At 43.4% G+C, this 23,652-nt stretch overlaps 1 protein-coding gene and 1 long non-coding RNA gene across 2 annotated transcripts in view; both read right to left on the bottom strand.

Annotated features, from left to right (window-relative positions):
* Positions 1-23,652, bottom strand: part of LOC127607587 (uncharacterized) — a 113,184-nt gene that overhangs the window by 5,480 nt on the left and 84,052 nt on the right. The window lies entirely within an intron of this gene.
* LOC127607571 (rho GTPase-activating protein 40) lies at positions 1,923-17,490 on the bottom strand. Its single transcript, XM_052076015.1, has 15 exons — positions 16,882-17,490; positions 14,454-14,683; positions 13,428-13,648; positions 12,286-12,361; positions 12,032-12,153; positions 10,516-10,681; positions 10,140-10,231; positions 9,588-9,665; positions 9,008-9,167; positions 8,522-8,604; positions 6,184-6,390; positions 5,953-6,096; positions 5,285-5,436; positions 4,786-4,841; positions 1,923-4,036 (listed from the first exon to the last, which is right to left on the bottom strand). The coding sequence occupies exons 1-15, from the start codon at positions 17,025-17,027 to the stop codon at positions 3,933-3,935; spliced, it is 2,037 nt and encodes a 678-aa protein (XP_051931975.1). The 5' UTR covers positions 17,028-17,490; the 3' UTR covers positions 1,923-3,932.

Genomic DNA, 23,652 nt, shown 5'->3' with positions numbered 1-23,652 from the left:
GATAAAGAGTGTAAAGAACTTTTTTAATGCACTGCCAGTCTTACTATTCCTCATTTTAAACTTGAATACATTACTTTTTTTTGCACTCTCAATTTGCTGTGCTATTTTGTATTTCCATACACATGAACGGAAAATAGTAACACTCTTTTATGTGGATTGAATTTTCCCCTTTCGGCAAATGTTATGAAGCAAATTTAAATGGCCATTCGTTTTATCTTACATACAGTCAGGATGTATGGTGTTGTAACACACACAGTTTTAAGACAGTTCTTCTCAGTTAGGCCTGTCATCTTGGTTTTGTCACCTTTTTTTTCCTGTGGGCACAATTTGCCCTATCTTCATTATGATTCATCCATGTGGTTGCATCAGAAGGCATTGTGGACACGGTGAGAGCTTCAATAATCAAAGTTGATGAGGCATTTAGGAGAAAATGTGTGTTTTTTTTCTGCGAGCAGCAGCCATGATTCATCAAGAAGAGCGCGTGCGCACACGCACACGCACACACACACACGCGCTTCATCTCTGTATTGATTAGAACGACACAGCACTTCACCTGAGACTGTGATGCAGATGCGCTTGATGAATGCTCTTCCCCGCTGATTCCATCTCTGTGTGTGCATGCCATTAAGCCATATTGAAAGAATACATCATGCGTCACATTAGATTCACATTTATTGACTAGGAAAAAAAGAATCTATAGAAAAAAAGAACCGTGTGCTACTTTTTTGTATTCAAAACACATATACATTCATAAATTGTTAAATTGGCGTGTGCGCGCGCATGCGCGCACACACACACACACACACACACACACACACACACACACACACACGCACACACACACACACACAGTATATCAGTACATTGACATATACAAACTGTTCACAATATTTTGCGATGTAACCCAATTAGTAATTAGTTAGTAGTAGTGAAGTTATAATTACAGTAAATAAATAGGCATAAAAATGTGACGTTTACCATATACACTAACTTTATTATTGGCCTGGGAAACCTCACTTTGGTCACATGGTACGGTGACACTGAAATTTGGCCTACGCTTTCAGTTTGGTCGGGTCACCTATTTAGACAGCTCGGAATGCTTGCTTGACAGCTACAAATTATGTCCTTCAATGAAAATGGGTCCTCGGATTACAACAGATTCCTACGACAAGGTTGTAACCGGAATGGGAGCACCGTTGGAAATTTTCTTTCGAAATGATGTCACTGACGTACGCTGACCTAGTTGTGCAGTCATAATGACAGTAAATGAATATTAAAAAAAAATCTTAAGGTCAGAAATATAAATCAAATGATAAAGTAGGGTGGTTTACAGATGGCAGCACAGCGTCTTTTTTTTTCTTTTAAAACTGACTATAAAAGAAGCTCCTCACCTTAGTTCCACACAGTTGCTGAACACAAAGATAGCACCAAATCAGTAATTTATAATAGGATATATCTTTAGCCTTAGCACAAAATGAGGAAAAGGTCAGTTTTTACGTGAATAATGGACAAAATATTCCACCCAAAAATCCGCAAATAGGACGAGTGACCATGTGGTATTGCACCGTACAGAGTAATTCGCCGCACACCGTTCATAACCTCATATACTGTCGTAAACTGAGGAAACCCTGCATAAACACCAGCGTGACATTCAGATGCAGCGTCAAACAGAGGCCGTGACATAATCTGACCCGGTGCGGGTCCCTGTGGGACGCCGCCTCAGAGGCGACCTACTTCTCCTGATTGTCAGCAGAAGGCCGCTCCATCAGCTCGCTTTGTACGCGCTCGCTCAACTGTGTCCCAGTGATGAAGCTCATCACATACTTGCATGCATGCGCGCTCTCTCTCTCTCTCAGACACACACACACACACACACACACACACACAAACACACACACACACAGCTGTCATGGAGTCCTGAATTTATAATAGCCATTTATTAGCTTCCCCCTTTATCGGGGAGATGCGACGCATGTGATGTATGTGCCCGGCAGCCATTACGGCCCAGATGACAGCGAGATGGCGAGCTGCGTGTTGATGGATGTCCCCTGTGTGTGCGCGCGCCAGCCACAAAATGGCGGCGCCACATCAACATGAAGGCGACGCATACCTGGCTGCGAAATGCAGTAAGCGCATAGCAACTATACATGAGAAAGTGAAGTAAATGAACAATAGCTAGCGGCACAAATACGTACATGACAATGCCTTCACATTCATATAAATAAACATCACACAGGAACCCCCCCCCACCCCTATCTCCCACTCCCATTAAAAAAAAAATGAAGACCAGCTTCACCATGTGTCCTTGAGGAGGTGACACCATTTGACTTCAAAATATCCTTCAATGCACAGGTTCAGAAGTCCATTCTTTATAAGGCCCAGGAGAGCACAGGAGGTCTCTGATAAGAAGATAGCCATCAGTGCATCAGGGTCGTTTTTTTTAAAGGGCACATACCGGAAGAAAAGGGGGGCCCAGAAGGAAGAGAAATGCTCTGGACTGCCATTCGAGTGGAGCAATGAAGCCTATCAATTTCACTGATGTCCATTTTCTACCACAGGCTACCACATCAAGGAAGTAAGAAAGGACCAAGAGAATCCCCCAAGAAGTCCAAGATGATAAGATGCACTTCTGGTCAGGTTCTGCAGGATGTGAGCAGCCTTTGGTCCATGAGAGCATTTGATCTGGCCTACAAATTTTGGAAGTGTACCAGATGTAGGACTCCATACTGTGAATGTCTTTCAGGGCTGGAGCATCATCACGCACACACACATTTAAGATGACCCTGAGGAGTTGACTCAAGAGTTTGGTGCTTTATAGTGAGTCGACCTTCTGATTTAGCATCACTCAGCAGACTAGTATACGTGGGTTAGATTTGGCATCAATCAGAGATGACCTCTTAGGTTGACCATGGTAACTCTCAAATGGTTGCGCCAAATCAAAATGGCTGACTTTTTGTGTCTTTTCAGGCAGAACGTTGTGTTCTGTTGTATTATTGTGATTTGAGGTGAAATGTTTTGTAAAGCGCGTTGTTACATCTGCAGCTGTTGTGAAAGGGTTTTATTTAAAAAAAAAAAAGCTGTGTTGTATCAAGACTTTTTGTGGGTCTACTCACATGTCCACAAAATGACAGGTTTCAGGGGCCAAAAAACAAAAAATATATATATACAAACGACAACACTATGAATTAAATACGTACTGCTTTGACTTGGCGACTAATTTTCCTCTCCTGAGTGAGTTTTGGCGGGGACCTCAAAAACACATGTACAGTATTATTTAGCAGGATGCAAGGTCCTTCGAAACGTGCCAAATTTCAGCATAGGCGATTCATTCAGCCAGCCACATATCTTGAGATATGTAAGACAAAGAGCCACCCATGCAGTAAAAACGCGGACAATTGGGACTGTTTGCCCAATTGTTTCCTGTTCCCTTCCCCTTGAGCAAGGCACTAAACCCTTGTACGTGTATGATCTGGAATGAATTTAAGCCTCTTTAACTAAAGTGAACACATTGTGTGTGTCAGATTGATGATGGGGCAGGGGAGGTGGTAGGAAGGGCTTGGGCAGAGGGTATAGCCAGAGGTGCTCTGCGGGCCCATCTGCTCTCTCTCGACTGGCGATGATTGCTGGAGAGAAAAGATGGCGCACCAAAAACTGCCCAAGGATCCTCTCTCGCTCTTGCTCTCTTGCTGCTGTCAATGCAGCAGCAGGTCCTTCAGCACACGTAATGAGTCACATCAAGAGAGGAGGAGATGGAGGGATGTAGAAACATGGGAGGTGGAGGGGAAGAGCGTGGTCATGGAGGGCTTTTTTTTTTTGGTGGGGGAGGGAGATTTTGCTGCTAGCAGATTGTTCATCTGTCCTCCATCTGGTTGTTTCTGCCTTGTTGCTCTCACTGTGAATTTTTTCCCCCCGATCTTCTTGAATCCATCCTTTCACACGCTTCTGGTTTTGGGCTTCATCTTGAGGACCCACTCACCTCCTGAGTTGCTGTTGTACAAATCCAATAGGTGTGTGTCGGGGTCCAGGCGGTGCTCGCCTAAAGCAAACATACAAACACACACACACACACACACACACATTACTTTCTGGATTAAAAATCTTCAACCGCTATGTATTCTTCATGAATTCCAACGCAGGGTGGATGAATGAACGTAATGGCTCCACGAAGAGTGTCATTGCGCTACCCAGTGGCGAAGTTGGTGAATTACAGTTTTTGCAAAACCCTCAAACAAGATTGTCTCAATGGATGGAGGAGATGGCTTGCGGCCATTTTGAGACCGCACGAGAATGTGAGCATACTATGAGCATAGTTTGGATAGAAATGGGGCCTGAGTTATTGTTTTTTGGTGTGTAAGAAGGGATTTGACTTCCCCGATCTACTTGGGTAATCACTTGTGGCTCACAATAATTATTTAATTTGTTCAGCATCTATGACGAAAAATCCTCGTATAAGTTTATGGTTGTCGGCCATGTTGGTCTTAGTTACGTACATGCCACCCACACACATTGCAGTAAGCACAAAGACGCAGATTTAGTTTTTCTCCTCATTTGTGGGGTCTCCCACATGGTAAAACAAAACTGCTTACAAGGCTAGTGAGTATCAACGCTGTCCCCGTGAGACTCCGAGTTTCACGGCGAGAGTGCAGGAGTGGTACATGTGTGCGCGCAGCGTAATCACTCGTGTGTTCCGGTAAGTGCTGGATTACATAAAGGGCCCACTGGCCCCATCAACTCAGTGGGCAGAAAGACATGCAAATGGTTCAGAGGACAGGATCAAACACTTACCGATGTTGCCTCCCACTTCGTACAGGGCGCACTCTGAGTAGGACATGGAGCCATTCCTGTGAAGAGAATATCACGTTTCGATTTATATCTCCAAAGCTCTCAACGCTCTTTGATCTAAATACTGTACATCCATTCCCCTATTGGACTTTATTTTCTTTTATGTATTTGTTTACTTCTGGAAAGTACTGAACATTTACTAGCGATGGAGTTGGTGTACAAATGAACCTGCCTTACCTTGTATTAAGATACATATTGGTAAAAGTACTAGAAGCTATGTCACTTTTGCATGGCATTACAACACTATTCTACTAACGCTAATTCTTGTTATGCACATTGTTTTCCCTATCCATGCAAATTGTACGTTTTTGTACTTTCTGTTTTTCATCATTTTTGCTGCTGTAAATTTCGAATTTCTCCATTGTGAGACAAATAAAGGTTTTTCTTCATCATCTTCTTCTTCCTTTCGTTCTTTCTCCTAAATTGAGCACTTAGGGTGTACCTTCGTCGTTGGCCCTTCCCGGTTTCAGGGCTGTGGATGAACTGGTGGTAAAACTGGGTCAGCAGGTCGGACGCTCGTGAGTCCATGTTGATCTGGAACTCCATGAAGCCGCTGACCTGATCCCCGATGGTGATCTTCACCGTACGCCGTGTCTGCAGGGAGCATGATCACGTAAAATAAATAAATAAATAACATTTAACACGATTTTGAGACGCCCGGTTGAACCTAATCTGCACTTTTGATGACGATTTCTAGGCGCACACTGGAATAACTACAAAGTATACACAAGATAGGAACTGAGCAATTCCATTAATAACAAAAATCTTTTCAAATACATGGCCCCCGACAGTGGTTTATTCCTGGAGGAACATGGCGGCACAGGATATTATTGCACGTGCATTATTGGACATCTCATTTTGGGGACAAAAATGGAGCCCCACTTCACGCAGCTGACACCAATCTCGCGATGCCACTGGTATGAATATTTTAAGACTCGCAGCGGAAAAACACAACGCATTAAAATGTTATTGCTTTGGCCTGAAAAGCACCATTTCGGGGAGTTATTCAGCAACAGAGCAAAGGTATCAAAAACAAACAAAAAAAAGGTGCAAATCCGCAACTGTCGCAAAGCCAATACGCAAGGGTTCACATTATTTGTGAAAGCTAACCTCTGAGGTATTTTTCTCAGTTTTTTCCTTGTTGTCAGTGTGGATCTTCCTTAGCAGGTTCTTGAAGCGGCGATCGTAAAACTGGTAGCGCCGATTGCTATTCTCGTTTAGCTTCCGCACCTGGTTCATGACAAAATTTGGAATCTGTAGGGAGAGAGGACATCTGAGCTCATTCGCTGACATCATACATCAGCTAAACATACTTGGTGAAAAGCAGCGACCGTCGCGCACCGTCCACAGCAGGTCCTGATAGCGGATGAGGAGTCTCATGACATCAGCGGCCTTCTCCACCTGCCCCTTTTCGGCTCCCTCGGTCAGCCTGCTGGGCACGGCCTTGTGGAGGAAGAGGTTGGGAGCCATGATAGTTGCCACGGCCCACAGGTTCATCCTGTTCCTCTTCTCCCGGGACACCACCTTGCTGAGAAACTCCAAGAGGGCCTGCGAGAAACACGCAATGTCAGGATTCCTTGACATTTATTGAGCTAAAAAACAAACAAACAAAAAAACCCCAAAATAAAAACGGATTGATCCCTGAACTCAAGTGTCAGTGAGGCATGCTTAATTAATGCACGCTGCCATGTAACGGATAACACAGTTTGGTTCACTTCATTTTAAAACGAGCATGGAAGAGTCAAGTGAAACATGACCATTCTTCCAACCCCGAGGGAAGACATTCTCCAAGATTTGAGTGGGATTTTATCAAGTCACAATCTTCGTTCAAACCCGTCTGTTTGATGACATTCTTCCATGCCGAACTCATACAAGTGTGTCTCTTATAGACCTGGTTCGTGTATTGGGACAGAAGAAAATAAACTTGTCGTCAACTGTTCGCAATTGGAAGCATAGAATTGACTGGGCTCTCGTCCACTTGAAGCGGATACGTTGCTACGTTGGGAACGTGAGGATGGCGACCCCAAGTGGGCAACAATGACATCTGCACCTCAAATGCGCTTTTTGTTGTGTAATGATGCAAAATCAATTTTCATCCGGTTACTTGATTAACTGATGGGATAATTGTTAGAAAAAAAGTCAATAGCCGCAGCCCTGGTGATTTTCAGTAAAAATATTATACTATGATGAAATTATGACTTTACAACTGCTTTAGCATACGTTAGGGATAAGACAACTATTCGGCATAGGGATACATTATCATGTGGTACAAAAAGGTGCACTCAGTTACCAACGTCCATCCAACCATCCATCCATTTTCTAATTTTTATCCTCACGAGGGTCGTGGGCGTGCTGGAGCCTATCCCAGCTGTCTTAGGGCAGTCAGTGGAGGACACCCTGAACTGGTTGCCAGCCAGTTGCAGGGCACACACATGGACAAACAACCAACCATGTTAAAGTGTTCCATTACCCTGCTATGCATGTTTTTGAAATGTGGGAGGAAACCGCAGTACCCAGAGAAACCCCACCGAGGCACGGGGAGAACATGCAAACTCCACACAGGAAGGCCAGAGCCAGAATCAAACCCTGCACCTCTGCACTGTGAGGCCGACGTGCTAACCAGTCGACCACCGTACTGCCCAGTTACCAACGTACTTACTATTTTCTTAAATTCTTTTTAATTTATGACAAGATTAGTGAAAAGACGTACAAAGTCAGGTTACTTCATAGCTTTCTGAAAGCAACTTTGGTGAAAACCGAGGAAGCCCCTGTAGCTAATAGAAGGTGCCAACCATTGTGCCAATAGAAGTGGTGTTTTCTATTATTGATATTTCCAGGAGTTAAGAGAGGTTGCATCTACAGTGTACGTTGTGAAGCCAACCGTTTGCAGCCAAGAAAACAAAACTGCCAAGTGACAATTGGAGTGGCAAAACAATAAGCTTGCAAGAGTGACGGCAGCTGCTCATGCTGTGCAGGTGCATCACACACTCCAGTTTGATCCTCTGATGGTAATCACCACTGGGCCACTTCACAGATTTGGCTTTACAAGGTTGATCACACGCACAGATATTTGCATGACAAAAGATGGAACCGGCATTGCCAGTGTGCAACCCGAGCAGACAAAGGCTTTGTGTGCTTCGCCCACTTTCACGAGAAGAGCTTACCCGCCGAGTTGGGTGTTTTTATGGTGCTGAACTCAAGTGTTTTATAAGATTTGAAAGCAGTTGCCAGGCAACTGCTGGAATGTGGAGGAGGCTTGGCGGAAAAACAAATACGTCTTGTTCCCAAGAATTAAAAATATCACTAAGTGTGTTTAGGGTGGCACAGTGTTCGAATAGTGAGCACGTCCTCCTCACAGTGCAGAGGTACAGGGTTCGATTCCGGCTCCGTCCTTCCCGTGCGGAGTTTGCATGTTCTCCCCGTGCCTGTGTGGGTTTTCCCCGAATACTCCAGTTTCCTCCCACATTCCAAAAACAGGCATGGCAGAAGAATAAAACACTTCTAAATTGTCCCGACGTGTGAATGTGAGCATGCGCGGTTTTTCTTCGATGTGCTGCCCAGCACGCGCCGCGACCCTCGTGAGGAAAAAAAAATGGCTTGAGAAATGGATGGATGGACTATATGTGTTTATATTTCAGTTCCATGAAATGAATATGCAGTCGAGAGTGTGCGTGTTTACCTTCAGAGTGTTCCTGTTGGGTTCAGGCAGCAACAGAATGAGCAGGTTCAGCACGTGCAGTTTCTGCTTAAGCTCGCTGATGTCTGGTAGAGGCACAAAACAAAGGTGACACAGTCGGAAGACACCAACACCCAAACACACACACACACAAACAGACGGACTCATTTCCTCTGTGTTTGTGGAAGAGTAATGAAATGTCTCAAGATGGATGGCGTCGTGACAGGGGGGCCATTAGCTTTGTTAGCTTATGTCTGTCTGTGCTCACGCCATTTATCACCAACCTCCTCACCAAGTCTTCATCAGTGAGCCATTAATCAGATGATGTGTCCTATTGAAATATGTTTTATTAAAATCGATGAAAACCAATGATTGTTACGCCTCTGTTGTGACAGGGGACATAAAAATGGAACATTAATTTATCCTTCTGGGAAAATGTTTACTTTTTTAATGCGCTCATGTAGAAGAACATAAAAAGTAAAAACTGACCTCTGACGGCGCTAAAGGTGTTGAGGTACTCGGCGGTGAGCAGAGGAGCAGGGAGCTCTCGGATGAATTTCTTGAGCAGTGCGGCGGCGTCGTTGGGACTCACTTCCTCCCACTTGATCTGACCCGAATAGAAGTTGGCCTCCAGGTTCTGCTGCAGGGACTGATGTCAAAGAACATGCTTTCAGGACATGTTCACGCTTCTAGCTTATCGCACAATAAGCTAGACGTTCAAAATACATGTCATATAAACTGTGTGCCGAATGGCAAAATGTCCAGATTTGTATGATTGATAATGACATCACAAACGCTTGGGGCTCAGGTAACAGACCAATCATGGCTCAGCTTTGAAAACAAATGAGCCATGATTGGTCGTTATCTCAGCTTTGAGCAACTTTCTCCTCATTTTTAGTTCAGAGAAAAGGGTAAGATGTGAAGGCGCATAGAACATATTAGTATGAAGAACATTTACATGTTGACCTCCCCCTTTAGTAGTACCTTTAAGGACACATACATCACTGAGGTAAAAAATCAAAATAAAAACAAACCCCATCATTCTGTTGGGCTTAGGACATTCGGATACCTTGATTCTGGAGAGAGATCCCGGAACCCGCAGGATGCCCTCGGAATCGACTCCCTTCTTCTCCAGGAACGTTAAAAGCTGAAAAAGACGAGGAAGCAAGAGACGAGATTCAGGCACCATATTTCAATGTCACCTCTGCTGGTTATTCGGAGTGTTGCTGCTGCAGTCGGGGAGCCGTCTTCCATCACAAGTATCAAAGTCAAGGCCTGGGGGCCAGATATGGCCCGCCACGTCATTTTATATATATACTGTGTATATATATCTTATATGTTTATTTTATATATATATATGGGAGTACCATTACAATTATGACTGTTGGTGGTATAATTCAATTTAGGAGTCATTTAACACCTCTGAAAAGGGTTCGGAAAGTAACTAGGCTCGGCGGTACATTATTATAAATTGGGCCTGGAAGGTCAATCCCACCCACTTTTTGACAGCAAAACCACAGCACACACGCACCTGCACACCCACATACATCCACACACACACACACACACACACACACACACACACACACACACACACACACTATACAACGTGTGATCTTACCTCTTGTAGGAGGAGAGGAGTGGTTGTTGCCGGCTTCACTTTCTGGTCGTTCTCCAGCAAGGTGGCTAGCGGCACCCCAAACAACGAGCTCTCTGATACGACATATTCATGTATCGTTAGTTTGAACTTGATCTAGTTGACTTCATTCTATGGTTAGGATTGTATGCAATGTTCTATTTACAGAATATTTTCAATGAAGTCATGGAGGGAGAATCGACAAAGAGGCGCTACGCAGGAAGCTGAAGAGCGACATTGTCCCGCTCGTTTTAATTGGCAGGTTGACAAACAATGCCAACGATTTCTCTCGTGTTGCCAATGTAAATCTTCCACACATTTTCTCTGCGTGGGTGTGTGCACACGTGGTCAGGCGCCATACCTGGCAATTTCCTCTTGGCCGTCTTGTGGCGTTTCACTTCCAGCCCGATGAGGTCGCACAGCGCCGTCATATCGATGAGAGCCAACTGGCGCACCTTCTTCATGTCGGCGTGAGACAGGTCTTGAATTCGAGTGACTCCCAGACGGGACTTGGTGAAGATTATTCGCTGAAGGTAGAAGAGCAAAAATATACAACAGAAATGGAAAAAAGGTTATTCAAGGAAAAAAAAAAACAACAACTGAGGATTATCAGGAATCATCACTGATGAGATCATATTGACTTCCACCGAAAGTTGGATGGAAATTCTTTTTGACAACAATCTCTGACCCCTAAACTAAAATATCAGGCTGAGATCAACAATCTCGAGAAAATAAATGGGAACTTTTAACTTTAGCCAGCCCTTATGCTGGTGCTTAATAGTCCGAACGTGTTGTATTCTATCAGAAATATGCGCTCGCGCAATCGTAAAGTCTGACATATTAATAGCTGTGTGAAAAACACGTGTAGGCCATGAATATAAACCTGTAACTTAATTCAGTGCCGTTTGGGATTGGGACTGCAGCAAAAAAAAAAAACAAAACCAAAAAACAGGACCCTGTGCGCTGGCGGACAAATTAAAAATGTAAGCTTAATATTATGACGGCTGGACCTAACTGATGGCTTACTTTATCCCCAAAACATCAAATACAGCCATACCTCGGTTTTCGACCATAATCCGTTCCGTTTGACTCCATTCCGTTCTCACTGACCATACAGAGTGGACGGTTAAAGCATCTTGCTTACTTCACTTTCATTGTCATAACTTTCGAAGTACAAGTATGTAACTTAGTCTCGTAACATCGGAGAGAACACATGTCGCTTCCTGTTGCCTAACCAAAGCTGTCACACTAGCAACATCAACTCAATCGAACAATACTATTGTTGCACGTTCCAGGAGGCCGTTCGAAAAGCGATTTGTTCGTAATCCGAAACTATTTTATTAGCCCATGTTAGCGGGGCTAATACACCATGCAGAAATAACAACATAAAAAAAAACCAGTCAGATTTGCATAAATCACAACACGTCTGCTCACATTGAACGTTACACGAGGAAGCGTCACTCGCTTAAGGAAGCCGAGTATTCGGGTTTGCTCAGTTTGGTGGAAAACCGGTTTTCGGTCGTAATACGAGGTGTAAAAAAAAAAAAAGATCAAAGCGTATTTGCTTGTTCGACTCACGATGCCTGGCCATAGTGCACAGAGCATACACAGCTCGAATTTTCTGGTCGAAATCCGATTTGGTTGATAACAGAGACGTTCGAAAACCGAGGTTTGACTGATAGAGAAACCAGAACTTGCGCACCCCCCCAACTGTAACTGACACCTTTAACCACTGGCTCAAGGATCTTTCGTCACTATTACAGGGGTAGACAAAAAGTACATTTATAAATGACCTTTGGTGTGTAATCACAACAGGATCCAAGGAAGAAGATTAAAAAAGCGAGAGGCATTTTAGTGTATTATTATTATTTGCTTACAGGCAAGGTGCTTTCCTCCCTCCTTCGCTGGATGTTGCTCGGAGACAGTCTGGCCAGTTTGAGGAAGATGACGGCCTGTTCACAATAAGCCACGTCGGTGAAGAAGATCTCCTCCCTAGGAGCTGGCCGAGGGACACGCGTTCACAGGGAGAAATGACCACAGGAGCCGATACAACTGACTTGATGTTGAGGAATGCTTTTCTGAATGACTTGCTTCAACGTTACTTCCTAGTTTCACTTTGTGAAGGTCTCACCTGAGTGTGGGCTTTTGGAAACGGGTGCCATGCTGTTCTGGGCCAATTCTTCACTACGCTGAGACTCAGACAAGCCCTGTTGGAAGAAAGTATTGATCGGTATGATTGAAGGCATGTTAGCGCGTCTGCGTCAGGGTCGGCGGTGAGCGGGTTTGAATCTCAGCTCTGTGGGTTTTTCTCTGGGCTCTCCCATTCCCTCCAATCTGTTGTGTTTCCAGAAGAGCGCGAGTCTTGTGATTGACTGTATGCATTCGATAAAATGGTGAATCCTTCTCCAACATGATGCAAAAATTGCACAATGAAACATTGTGGGAAATAGCAGCGGTGGGAAATATCTGTCGGTCGCCACAGGGAATACAAGTCGTGTTTTATTGTGCAGGATTTCAGTGGGTAAAGGACAAGGATCCCAAGAAAAGCGGGCACCGTTCCTTTGTGGAAAGAAAAGATAAAGCGTGACCTTTACATGTGGTTTGCTTTTATCGTTCATGGCGGCATACTGCATACTGATGCAGCTTTGCTCTTGTTGACAAGGATGCATACACAGGGGATCCTTGCTTGACATACGCCGGCGCCGACGAATGGCGCACATTTAAGAATTCAGCGACACTTGGCACCATCAGTTCAACGCCATACTCAAGTTTTTCATTTGATTGTTTAATATTGATGGCCTAAAAAGTAGTTGTTGTTTTTTTAAAATAAATATGAAAAGACTTTATTGTTAGGTTACTATAGCTAAGTGACAGTCTACTGCACCTTCTAACTGACAGACAGAATCAGAGCAATGGCGCTCCCCCGTACACTGAGGAGCGCTTGTACATGATTTCCTCAAAAAGTGGCCTCCGCGACAACAAGATACTGTGCCGCAATCAAGCATTGGGCGTGTTGTTGCTCAGAACGTGTCGAAATAAACACCACACATCCTTCTTTTTTTCAATTGTATTGTAAGTATGATTAATGATTTGAGTCAATAAGAAAGCAATGTGGAAGCTTGTATTCATACAAATTCAACTCCCCCAAAAATGATCATAATGAATAGACACATGATGCCCACTTCAGTTATGCCCAAGTTAAAGTGGTAACTTTATCAGGAAAATACGGAAAGCGGGCCGTTGAAGCTTCCTTCAAACTTGCGTCAGGCTCACCTGACGGAGGGGCATGTCAAAAATATCGCGGACGTGGCGCGGTGCCGGTTTGTTCCTCTTGCGTAGGGACATCGTGTAGGAATCCACTCTTCGCTGGACCGCCTCGGCTTGCGTCCGCGTCAGCGTGGACAGAAGCACGGCGTTGTCCACATCCTCACTGCCCTCGCCGATGAGGTTGGACAGACCGGCGTCGGCCAGCCACTGCTCCTCTTGCTCACCTTCTGACAAACACACACACAAACAACCACACATGAACTCATTCACTCCCAAAGACGTTTTTAAACATCTTTTCAGACTTGAATTGGCAATTCAGTCCAGAATTGGCTGGTACTGAATGAGGTAGGTACGCAGATCACCTTCAACAGTGTCGGACAAAAAGTAAACATTTTAAAAAACAATCAAGGTGGAGAACCTGTGCGCTGTATGTGGCCCTCAAAAGAATTGCTGGATATAATAAGAATTGGTTGTAATCATTACAGTCAGGCAAAACACACTGCGTACAATGTTGCTTTGTTTGCTCATACAATACAGCGAGATATCAGTGAGCTAATATTGGCTTAGCAGGTGAGGGGACACAAATACCTTCTGCCCAAAAAAATCTTTTCTGGAAGAATGCACTTGTGGTGTCACCCTTTTGAATAGACTTAAGACATTTGTGAAGGAGTCTTGTCCATAAGGTAACGGAGGCCTTAAAAGCTTTTACACAAAGGCAGTCATGTGACCGTGCTGCATGTGGCATGACCAAGCCGCATGCGGCTTCATGAGGACTTTTCATTCTCGATTGATGAAATAAAGCCAAGAAGGGGCTCAATTGAAAACAACAATGAGATCTGATTAAAGGGCACTCAGATCATTGGGTGAGCACAATAACATTAAGTCAATACAAATCAGCCCTCCTCGCCACTGGGAGTGTGTCGTCATGGTAATGTGCTCTCCTCTGAAACCTGATATGTTGCCATGGCAAAAGCATCATTTGAGCAGTGAGAAGGCAAAAAGCTACTCCACTGGCCATTCGCAGTCTTTTACCTTCCGATTGTCGGGAATCCCTCCGGGTGCTGTCGAGGTCCGCGAGGCCGCCCCCCAGTCGAATGGTCTCCACCTCTTTCCAGAAGGAGTCGAGGCAGAGTTTGTCGGGATGCTGCTCCTGGTCCTGGGAGGACGGCGAGGGCGGCGGCGTGCGTGCGCTGTGCTCAGCGGCGGCCTGGTCCTGCGGGCTGGCCCAGGGCTCCACGCTCATCTCGGTGGGGCTGGGGTCTCTGGCGCAGACATACACACACGTAAAGAAATCACAGGCGTGCATGCAAACCAAAGGCCGACAAGGACGCAGGAGAGCTGGAGCCGAAGGGCGTAGACCGCGGGGGTTAAGCGGGGAAGACGGAGGAGCCGGCACAGAGATGGAGAGACAAAAGCAATGGGACGAAGGGAGGGAGAGAAGATGGCCAAGGGGAGGGGGTGTCTATTGTTCTTGCAAAATGTGGCTTCGAGACCAAGCATCACCACTAGATGGCACTGTGCGGACCTGAGCTCCCACTTTGCCATTCACTTTCACTGTCAATATAGTGCGAGGTACAATACAGTCACCTTTTCTAGTGTGATATGTGAGCTCCCTCTAGTGGGACGTGAAAGAATCACTGAAATGAACCTTTCACAATGTGCGTGATATAACAGTGGTTTGTCTTTTTTTATTTTTTTTCGGTACATTCATTGACTGAAGTTATAAGAAAACACATTTGCATTGATTCTTTCAGAACAGTTTGTTGAGGTGTAATTCTATTGTTGGCAACAAACACAAACACAAACTGTTAAGGTCACACCCAAAACCTCAGTCATTATGTCTAAATCAAGTCATAATTGACTTCTGAGCATTACTCTCGAAATGTTTTGTGACAGGGTGTGGGGTTATGGGTTTATGTCACAAATGAAAGTTGAAAAAACCATTGTGTTGGGAACACAAAAAGATGTGTATTTCTGTGAATGTGGTGGAGTTTTGAATGGAATGGGCGAGGAGTTGAAACCGCACACATATTATTCAAATTTAAAAAAAAAAACAGAACACAAAAAAGCTGTCATTTATGGGTTGAGGCAAGGCGAAGCGTTGTTTTAGGGGTATGGCTGGATATTTTTTGGAACATAAATTGGTTGATTGCTCTGAAACACAACCTGGGATTGTTATTTCATTTGGTGACCCAACAAATTAGGGGAATGGTATATTGCAAATAATTGCCAAATACTTAATAATTTACACACATAATTGAAAAAAAAATGTATCATTTGGGTAGGGATAGATCCATTTTACTTATTTCGATTCCTTTTCAAATACTACTTGTTACTTTTTCTTTTTGTTTTGGTTCATCAAAGTTTGCATTTGGTCCACGAAATAAACTATTTCGTTCAATCATTCATTTGAATTGAATATGCTCAAGTACAGTTTTGTTGTTTTCTAGAGTGAAGAATGTTAAAATTGTGCATCGTGTCACAGTGCTTTATGACATCATAAGTGCTTAATAGAAAGCTGCTATCCTACTGTACTTTATTGGCACTCATGTGGAAAACGTTTTTGGGCGCCGCAGCACTGAGAGCATGCCATGCATAGATAGTCAGCACTAACGGATGTGACCAGCTGAGTCACTGCGCTCGTGTGGCTCAGTCACATTCCAGAAGGCACAAAATAGATCACCAATCACGAGCGCAGAAACGTAGGCCAGCGGTGATCGCAGTGTTCTTGCCAAGCCTGTGTCAAAACAAAGGCAACATTTTGTCTCACACCGACAAACAATATCAAGCGAAGTGAAGGACAGATTTTCTGTGCTCAACTCATAAAAAAACACTTAAGACCTTGTGCTACACTAACTACTGACTTCAGTTTAAAAAGCATGCAAGTAGTCAATCGATACGAGTGATGAAGGCAACGCAAGCAAAGACCATCACAGTGCTCACCGATGACTTTTGCTAAATGGTCTATTCCCTGCTGATTAATCAATACTTTTTCTTATCTGCTGCACAAAATGCTGTGATTTGTCAGTGGAATGCTTACAATGTGGTCGAGGTGAGATGAAAGATGCACATTATTTTGAACTTTGATTCCTTTTGGAATGAAAATGCTAAATTGCTCATTTTCTACCAATCAATCAACAAATCGGCTAATCTGCTGCAAATTAACAGTTGAGAAAAAAAGGGCTGTAACTTTTCTGCGAATGGAACAAATCACACGTTTGACGTGATTTAAAACCACCAACCTATGTTTGTCTTTCAAAAGAAAGAAACCGAGTGCTGATTCAATCAAGGCTTGTCCTGTTTAGGCAAGGCAAAGTCTTATTTATGCTTATTGCACCCTTTTCTTATGATTTCATCATCACGTGCTTGTTTATGTTCAAAGCTGATGATGCTAGATCACTGCAGCAAAGACAAGTTTCATATCAAAATCCCAATGTCTTGACTTGTGCAGTGTTCTTACCTGGAATTCCTCTTTTGTGACGACTGCCTTAAATTTCTGATCCGAATTGGTTTCTGTGAAGGACGCAGTCTGATATTGTTCCAGCGCGGAAACTGCTTGTTGGGCTCCAGTGCCGAGTTCACTATAACCTCCTCCCTGCCTCCCATATTCACAGCGCCAAAGGAATCCAGGAAGGCAAAAGTTCCGCACGGAACCAAGCTCAAGAACACAGCATAAGATTTGGTTAGAATTGCTGTCCTGGACGGCGACAGAAAGTTCTGGCGAGGCTCGCTGGGTCATGAGCTGAGGTGCAGGAGCAAGATTACCAGAATGCGGTATGGGAGGGGCGACGCCTTGAACATGAAGGCATGGTTCTCACCTGACCTTTTCCTCCCCCTCGGTGACACGCCCCTCTCGCCGTCACTTGAATTGTCGTCACTACATTTTACAGAGAATTCGCTAGAAGAGATCGTCACTGGTGTGAGGACTCGATAAATTGTGAAATAATCTACATTTTACTGAGAATAGAGAAGAAGAGATTGTCATTGATGTGATGACTTGAGAAAAGCTACACTTTTCTTAGCGTCCAATATTAAGCCCCATGGGGCACATCAGTGCATACTGGTCATGAGGGGGGGACACAATGTTCTCCCCTTGGAGTTCATACTTGGGCAGGGACACGACAATGAAAAACAAAAAGAAAACCAAAAAACTTTGCCTCATATGTCACAGCCTCATAATTTCAGTTCACAATTACGTAACTGATGACTAAGTTGCTGCACGCATACCTGAGCGTGAGCAACAGGTACACATAGTTTGTGTGACAGAAAGGAGGCGTGTCAAGCAAAAGTAGGGCAAAAAGGATTTTGCTCGTTGCTCAAGCGCGACAGGTCGATCGGCCTTGGCTGGGGGGTGGGGGGCTTGGTCACGTGTGAAGTCGCTCGACCAAATCGCTGTGATGCTCACTTTTCAATTAGCAAATCAGCTTACTCGTATGTAAAAAACAAACAAACAAACAAACCAAACAAACACCCTCAAAATATAAATAAGAACATATTAGGTCAACCTGAACAAGAGAAAAGCGGTATAAAAATAGATGGCTTTAAAAATGCAGATTTTAATGAATTCAGCTGTTGCATTGATGTAATAATATTGTGGCAGGTGAGCACCTGTGCATTATTTCTGTGTGACTTGGCTGAGTATGGTGCAAAGCAAGACCGATGAACACTTGTAATGTGACGATGCATTGGGTTTGGGAATTATAACCAGCAGTGCAGCTTGCGATGTGATGCATACCAACTTCGCATGAATGCAGCGTGGAAGATTTACACTCAACAGGATGTTGCAACATGTTAAGGTTAAAAAATAAATAAATAAAATTAAATGACCAAAGGAAATAATGTAATGGGTTGGTTTTTTTAAAAAAAATTCTGGTCAGGATCAAACTGTCCACAACAACAACTTACACGTCCAGTTTTAAGTAACATTTTAAGTGTGCCTGACCAACATGGATTATTTTTATTTTTATTTTTTTATTTTGATTATTTTTTGCCTCAGATGCCAATTCTGATATTTTGGAAGAATTAAATTCTGATAAAACATTTATCGTTCGATGAATTTAAAAAACATAACAACACTTACAACAATGGAAATATGAATTACAGCCAAAGTATTTGACTTCTTATAATATTTTGTCCGATAGCATTCCACTTAAAAAAATAAAAAATTGTCAAAAATCTGCAGTTTGTGAGAAAAAAAAAAGATTTGAGGGGAATCTTTGAAAGTATTAGGTTGTAGTGTGTTAACATGTGGAAAAACCTCCCGTTAATATCAGCTGAATAAATCGTTGAAATAGATCAATAATGATGTAAAACCAGTAAAACATTCAGACTTAAAATCAATAATCCATTAAACGAAAATGCTCTTCTTTTTACCATTCCTAATACAGTAATCGCTGGATATTTGCATTTCACTGCTTGCAAATTCACCAATTGGCATTTTATTTTTCTGTGGAGCCGATCACAAAGTATTCGCTGAAAAACTCTTTCTGAAATGTCTTAAGTTGCAGGCTTAGCCAAGTTTAAATAGGAAAGTAGTAAACCAATTTGTGTAAAGGAAGTACAGAGGTGCCTTGAGATTAATTTTGTTTGTTCTGTGACCACACACATAACTTGAAAGCTTGCATCTCAAATCACCTTCTCCCACTGAAATGAATGGAAATGCTATTAATCTGTTCTAGCCCTCCCTTAAAAAAACAACAAAATATTGTAGCGTGTATTCTTATGAAGAAAAATAGCATTTGAATACTTAATTTTTTTATTGGCAACAACCGTGGCGGCTACTGAAAATGTCAAGCTGCTTGGATTGTTTCTATTTGAAGTGCCTATACACTCACACAGGAAACCGCAGCTGCTCAGAGAAAAGAATGGACAAAATGTCAGAAGTGTTTTTTGTTCTTTTTTTGTGTTTTTTTTATCGCATAGGGGTCGACTTGATAGCATTAATAACACAAAGTAACCCCGGCTTGGCCCTGTCAAGGAATACTGTAATCCGCTGGAAAAAAAGGCGCTCATGTCGAAAGGTTTAATCCTTGTGCAGGAATTCCACTGCAAACGACTTAACCTTTACAGAATTTAACAATACACCCATGCATGCTTGATCAAAGGTTGCTTGACAAGGATTTGGAGACTGATGCCAAAAATATGTGGTTACAATCACTCTATACCACAGCAACCACTTTATAGAGTCAACATGGACAAAGGAGGAACCTCTCCTCAAATCTTCAAGTTAACCACGAAAGTACGTCAAGGACCACCTAGTCTGATCCTACCTGACCTTGCCTCGGCCCGAAAGCAGGAGCAGGGCCACCGAGCCTCCTCTCCCCCATGGCATCCTGCTGATGGTTGTGGCAGTCCCCCCACCTCCAAAACTGGAGGAACCAGCAGCCGCCTGCCGCGGGCAAGCAGTTTCCTTGCAGTCTCTTCAGTGCGCAAACACATCACTAGAACAAGGACGCCCCGAACGCTTCCATACGCGCGTCACTACGTCGCATCCTGGAGCAGGAAAGGGGTCTGCTTGGGGTGCAGACTGTTTGAATGAACAGCTGCATGACCACACCGGCCAGCTGTATGGATAAAGTTAGGCCGGCAAACACGTTACATATCATCAGCAACAAGTTCACTTATTATATTTAATGGTTTACTGAGCACCGGTGTGTAGAAACTCACTGAACTTGTGTCACACTTGATCTCTGCTCTTTTATCCTCATGGTGGTGATGTCACTTATTAACAACACAAACAATTCAAGACAAGTTGTCTCAATGAGAAACTGTCAAATACTACTTTTACATTGTGTTACAATCACTGGCTATCCTCTACATTGAATTCAAAAAAATATTAAACCCTCCCCGTACCCATACTATACTTACTCTATAACACGGATGGGCAATTTAATGCTGGAGTGGGCCACCATTTTCCAATGGTGGGGGCCATACAGAACCATGCATTTCCTAACCAGATAGATGTATGACATCAATACTATTTTAAATATGGACAAAATACATGCCGAAATGCTCTTAATATATTTCATTTTTTATCACAGACTTTTTTTTATGTCTGTATAAAAGATCCACTATCCTTACCCAAAAACAAAGGGTTTGAAGCAAACAATAAAAGAACCTCGTACAGATTTTTTTTTCTCCTGTTGCGAAGGGCTCATGCATAAAAATACCCATTCAAGGACGGCACAAAGCTGCTGAAAAAGAAAGCAACATTAACCACAATAACTTTTTTTGTAGACAGATTGCCCTTAGGTTGTCTCTGCATCCTGTGACCGATTGTTGACTAGAACAAGGTGGATCCTGCTTCTCTCGACAAAAGTCAGCTGGGTAGGCTCAGGCTCAACCCAACCCTCGTATGAGGACAAGCTAAATAGAAAATGGATGGATGGATGGAGAAAATGCACAACTGTACGACAAGATGCCCCAGTACTATGCTACAAAAGCCAAAAAGAATTATGAAACCTTACAGAGACATGATAATGGGCTGTCGTTGTCTGGTTTCACGGGTAATTTGTGACACCGCTGCATCCCAAATTGAACACAATAATTCAGCGACAATTGTTCCCACTATTGTCTAATCTCTGTCAGGAGTTTTGGAAGAGATTACAAGGGAGGCTTAAACTTTGAAACGCTGTGTGTTGGCAAAGAAATATAAAAGCATGTGAGTGCAGCCCGGAGATATAAATAACACAGGCTTGGAAAAAGAAAACAAACAAAAAACAAAAAGATTACGCACAAAAACATGGGGGGGGGGGTTGCACACGCATCATGGCTGACGTCATCAAATTCGCTTGAGACTTCAAAAACGTGAGCATTGAAAGGACAAACCCCAAATCTAAAAGGCACACCTAATAGCCTTCCATTTTCTTAAAAGCTCACAGCGAGCCTTAAAATCCGAGGCGCCTTGTATGTAGTTATTACGGTAATATTTCGACCCCAAAATGGCTCCTTGCTCGAGACATGCTGACAACGCAGAGTTCAAACTTAAGGCGATCGGTTACGCAGTTGAACATGGAAATAGAGCAGAGGCAAGAGAGTTCAACGTTAACGAGTCAATGTCATAACTTGCTGTCGGTTAAGTGAACTGTGTCGCTGCTTTTTTCAATAGGTTTTGCTGAAATCTGATCGTTCTGTTTGCATCTCCTTGAGCGTAGCTCCATCCAGTGGATGCATTGTAGATTGCGTCTTGTAATGCGGTGTGCCCAATGTATGAAAATAATTACAAAACAGGCCATTCATTGAAAGTGCGCCTCATAATCCAGTGCACCTTTTAGTGTGGAAAATACGGTAATTGCAGGGCACGTGCAGCATTCACGCTCACATTCACATCCAAGGACAATTTCGAGTTTTCCATTAAACTACTATGCATGTTTTGGGGATGTGTAAGGAAGCCAAAGTACACGGAGCCCTGTTAGGCAGGGACGCTGAGCACTCGTCCACCATTCTGTCTATCCGACGTCTACTCCTTTTCATGTTTTTTTTTTTTTTTTTAATATGGAAGTGGGAGTACCAAAAGAACATGTAACTATCTACAGGAAGGTGTAAGCCCAACCCTCACAACTGTGAGTCAGAAGTGTTAACCAGTAGGATCAGGAAGGTTAAGGCTGGGTTGGAAGTGCAAAAGCATCGACACGACATGTTGTGCTGCTGACTCTCCACTTTGTGGTAATTTACCCACTCACCTCCTGGACTTTGTGTCAAACCAGATCAACACAGATTAATGTAAACACCAGAATCAGTTTGGTTGGGAGTCAGCTTTCCTCACAGCCGTTCCCTGTCAACTTTTCACCACGGACCCAAAAAACCACCTACCACCGAGAATCCCCCCACAGCTTTTTTTTTTTCGGCTCGACAAGACCTTGACGTGCCAAAAACAATGTATCCACTCTCTCTCAGCGAGGGCATACCGATAAGACAAGGCTCCCCGCTTAAGCCGAGACCTTCCTCGCCTCTTCTGACAAACAAGTTTAGCTCGTAGATACGGGATAACAGGAGGAGAGAGTGCTCGAGGAGGCCACGGCACATTTGTGCATGACCCCCGCGGTCGGCATGTGACAGCTAGATTAGCCTCGTGACCTGCTCATCCACATCTTGGCAAGCGGGCCACGCACGGTCAAGGATGAGCGCTGGCGGCAGGAAAGTCGAGCGCACCGGGCGAGGCTGGAGAAAAGTCGGGGAAATAGATAAGGGGGCCACGGTGACAGAGGAGGATAAGAGCGCCGGCTAAAGACAACAAGAACGTGGTGGCAGATACTGCCGAATCGCAAAAATGTCATATTCATGACCGGGCATTTTTTCTCCACTCACATTTCACTCTGTCAACTTGTCAGAATGGCTCGTTTCAGCTTGAAAACACAGTAGTGTGGCATGATTTCAAAGTTTTAAAATCAGGGGCTTATTGTTTTCCTCACTGCTTTATTATTATTTTTGTCATATTTTATTTCTTGACTTACTTTGCACTTATCCAGTGTTCACATTAGATAAATGCTTAAGAATTGCAGTATGCAGCCGTACATGTTTACATATCATTGTCTCATTTGGCTTGAAAAGTTGAAGTGGGAAAAAAAACTAATATGATTTCTGATTGCCTGACTTACATTCACGTAATGACGTGTATTAAAAACAAATGCAACTGTACACGCCTGTTTTAAAGATAAAAGATAAGATAAGATATCCTTTATTCGTCCCACACTGGAAGGTTTTGTTGCATTTTGTGACATCGCACTGAATGGTGAAAAGACTGTGAGACAGTGTTTAAATGGTTGAAATAGATAAACTTGCTTTTGTATCTGTTCATGGTTCACTTGCCTATATTTCAACATAAGCATTACCTATAAGACCAAAACGTTGACATATAAAGCATCTAGTATTGTTTACCGGAATACAGATTTATTTATTGCTTGACAAAATAGCCCTTGCGTAACAATAATAAAGAAGAAACAAGTTGTGTTGAGTGTTTGTTTCTCTCGAGTCATTTGCCAAAATAAAAACAGCAAAACGAGTTTGCAACCGCAACGCAGCACCGGATAGCATTGGACGGCAGTCTGGGAGCCCCGTGGCGCCGCACTGCCTCTCACGAATATGACAAACATCGAGTTTAGGGAAGCATACTTGTGATTGTTGATGGGGTTACAGCTGTGTGTGGTGGGCTGTTGCCCATTTATCCCCTTAACGTGTGGGATAGTTCCCATTTTAAAAATCTGTTGTTGACTATGTTCAAAATTGACCTGTG

This window comes from Hippocampus zosterae, chromosome 9 (genome assembly GCF_025434085.1).
Source record: "Hippocampus zosterae strain Florida chromosome 9, ASM2543408v3, whole genome shotgun sequence".
NCBI lineage: Eukaryota > Metazoa > Chordata > Actinopteri > Syngnathiformes > Syngnathidae > Hippocampus > Hippocampus zosterae.
This window is presented reverse-complemented; position numbering and strand designations above follow the sequence as displayed.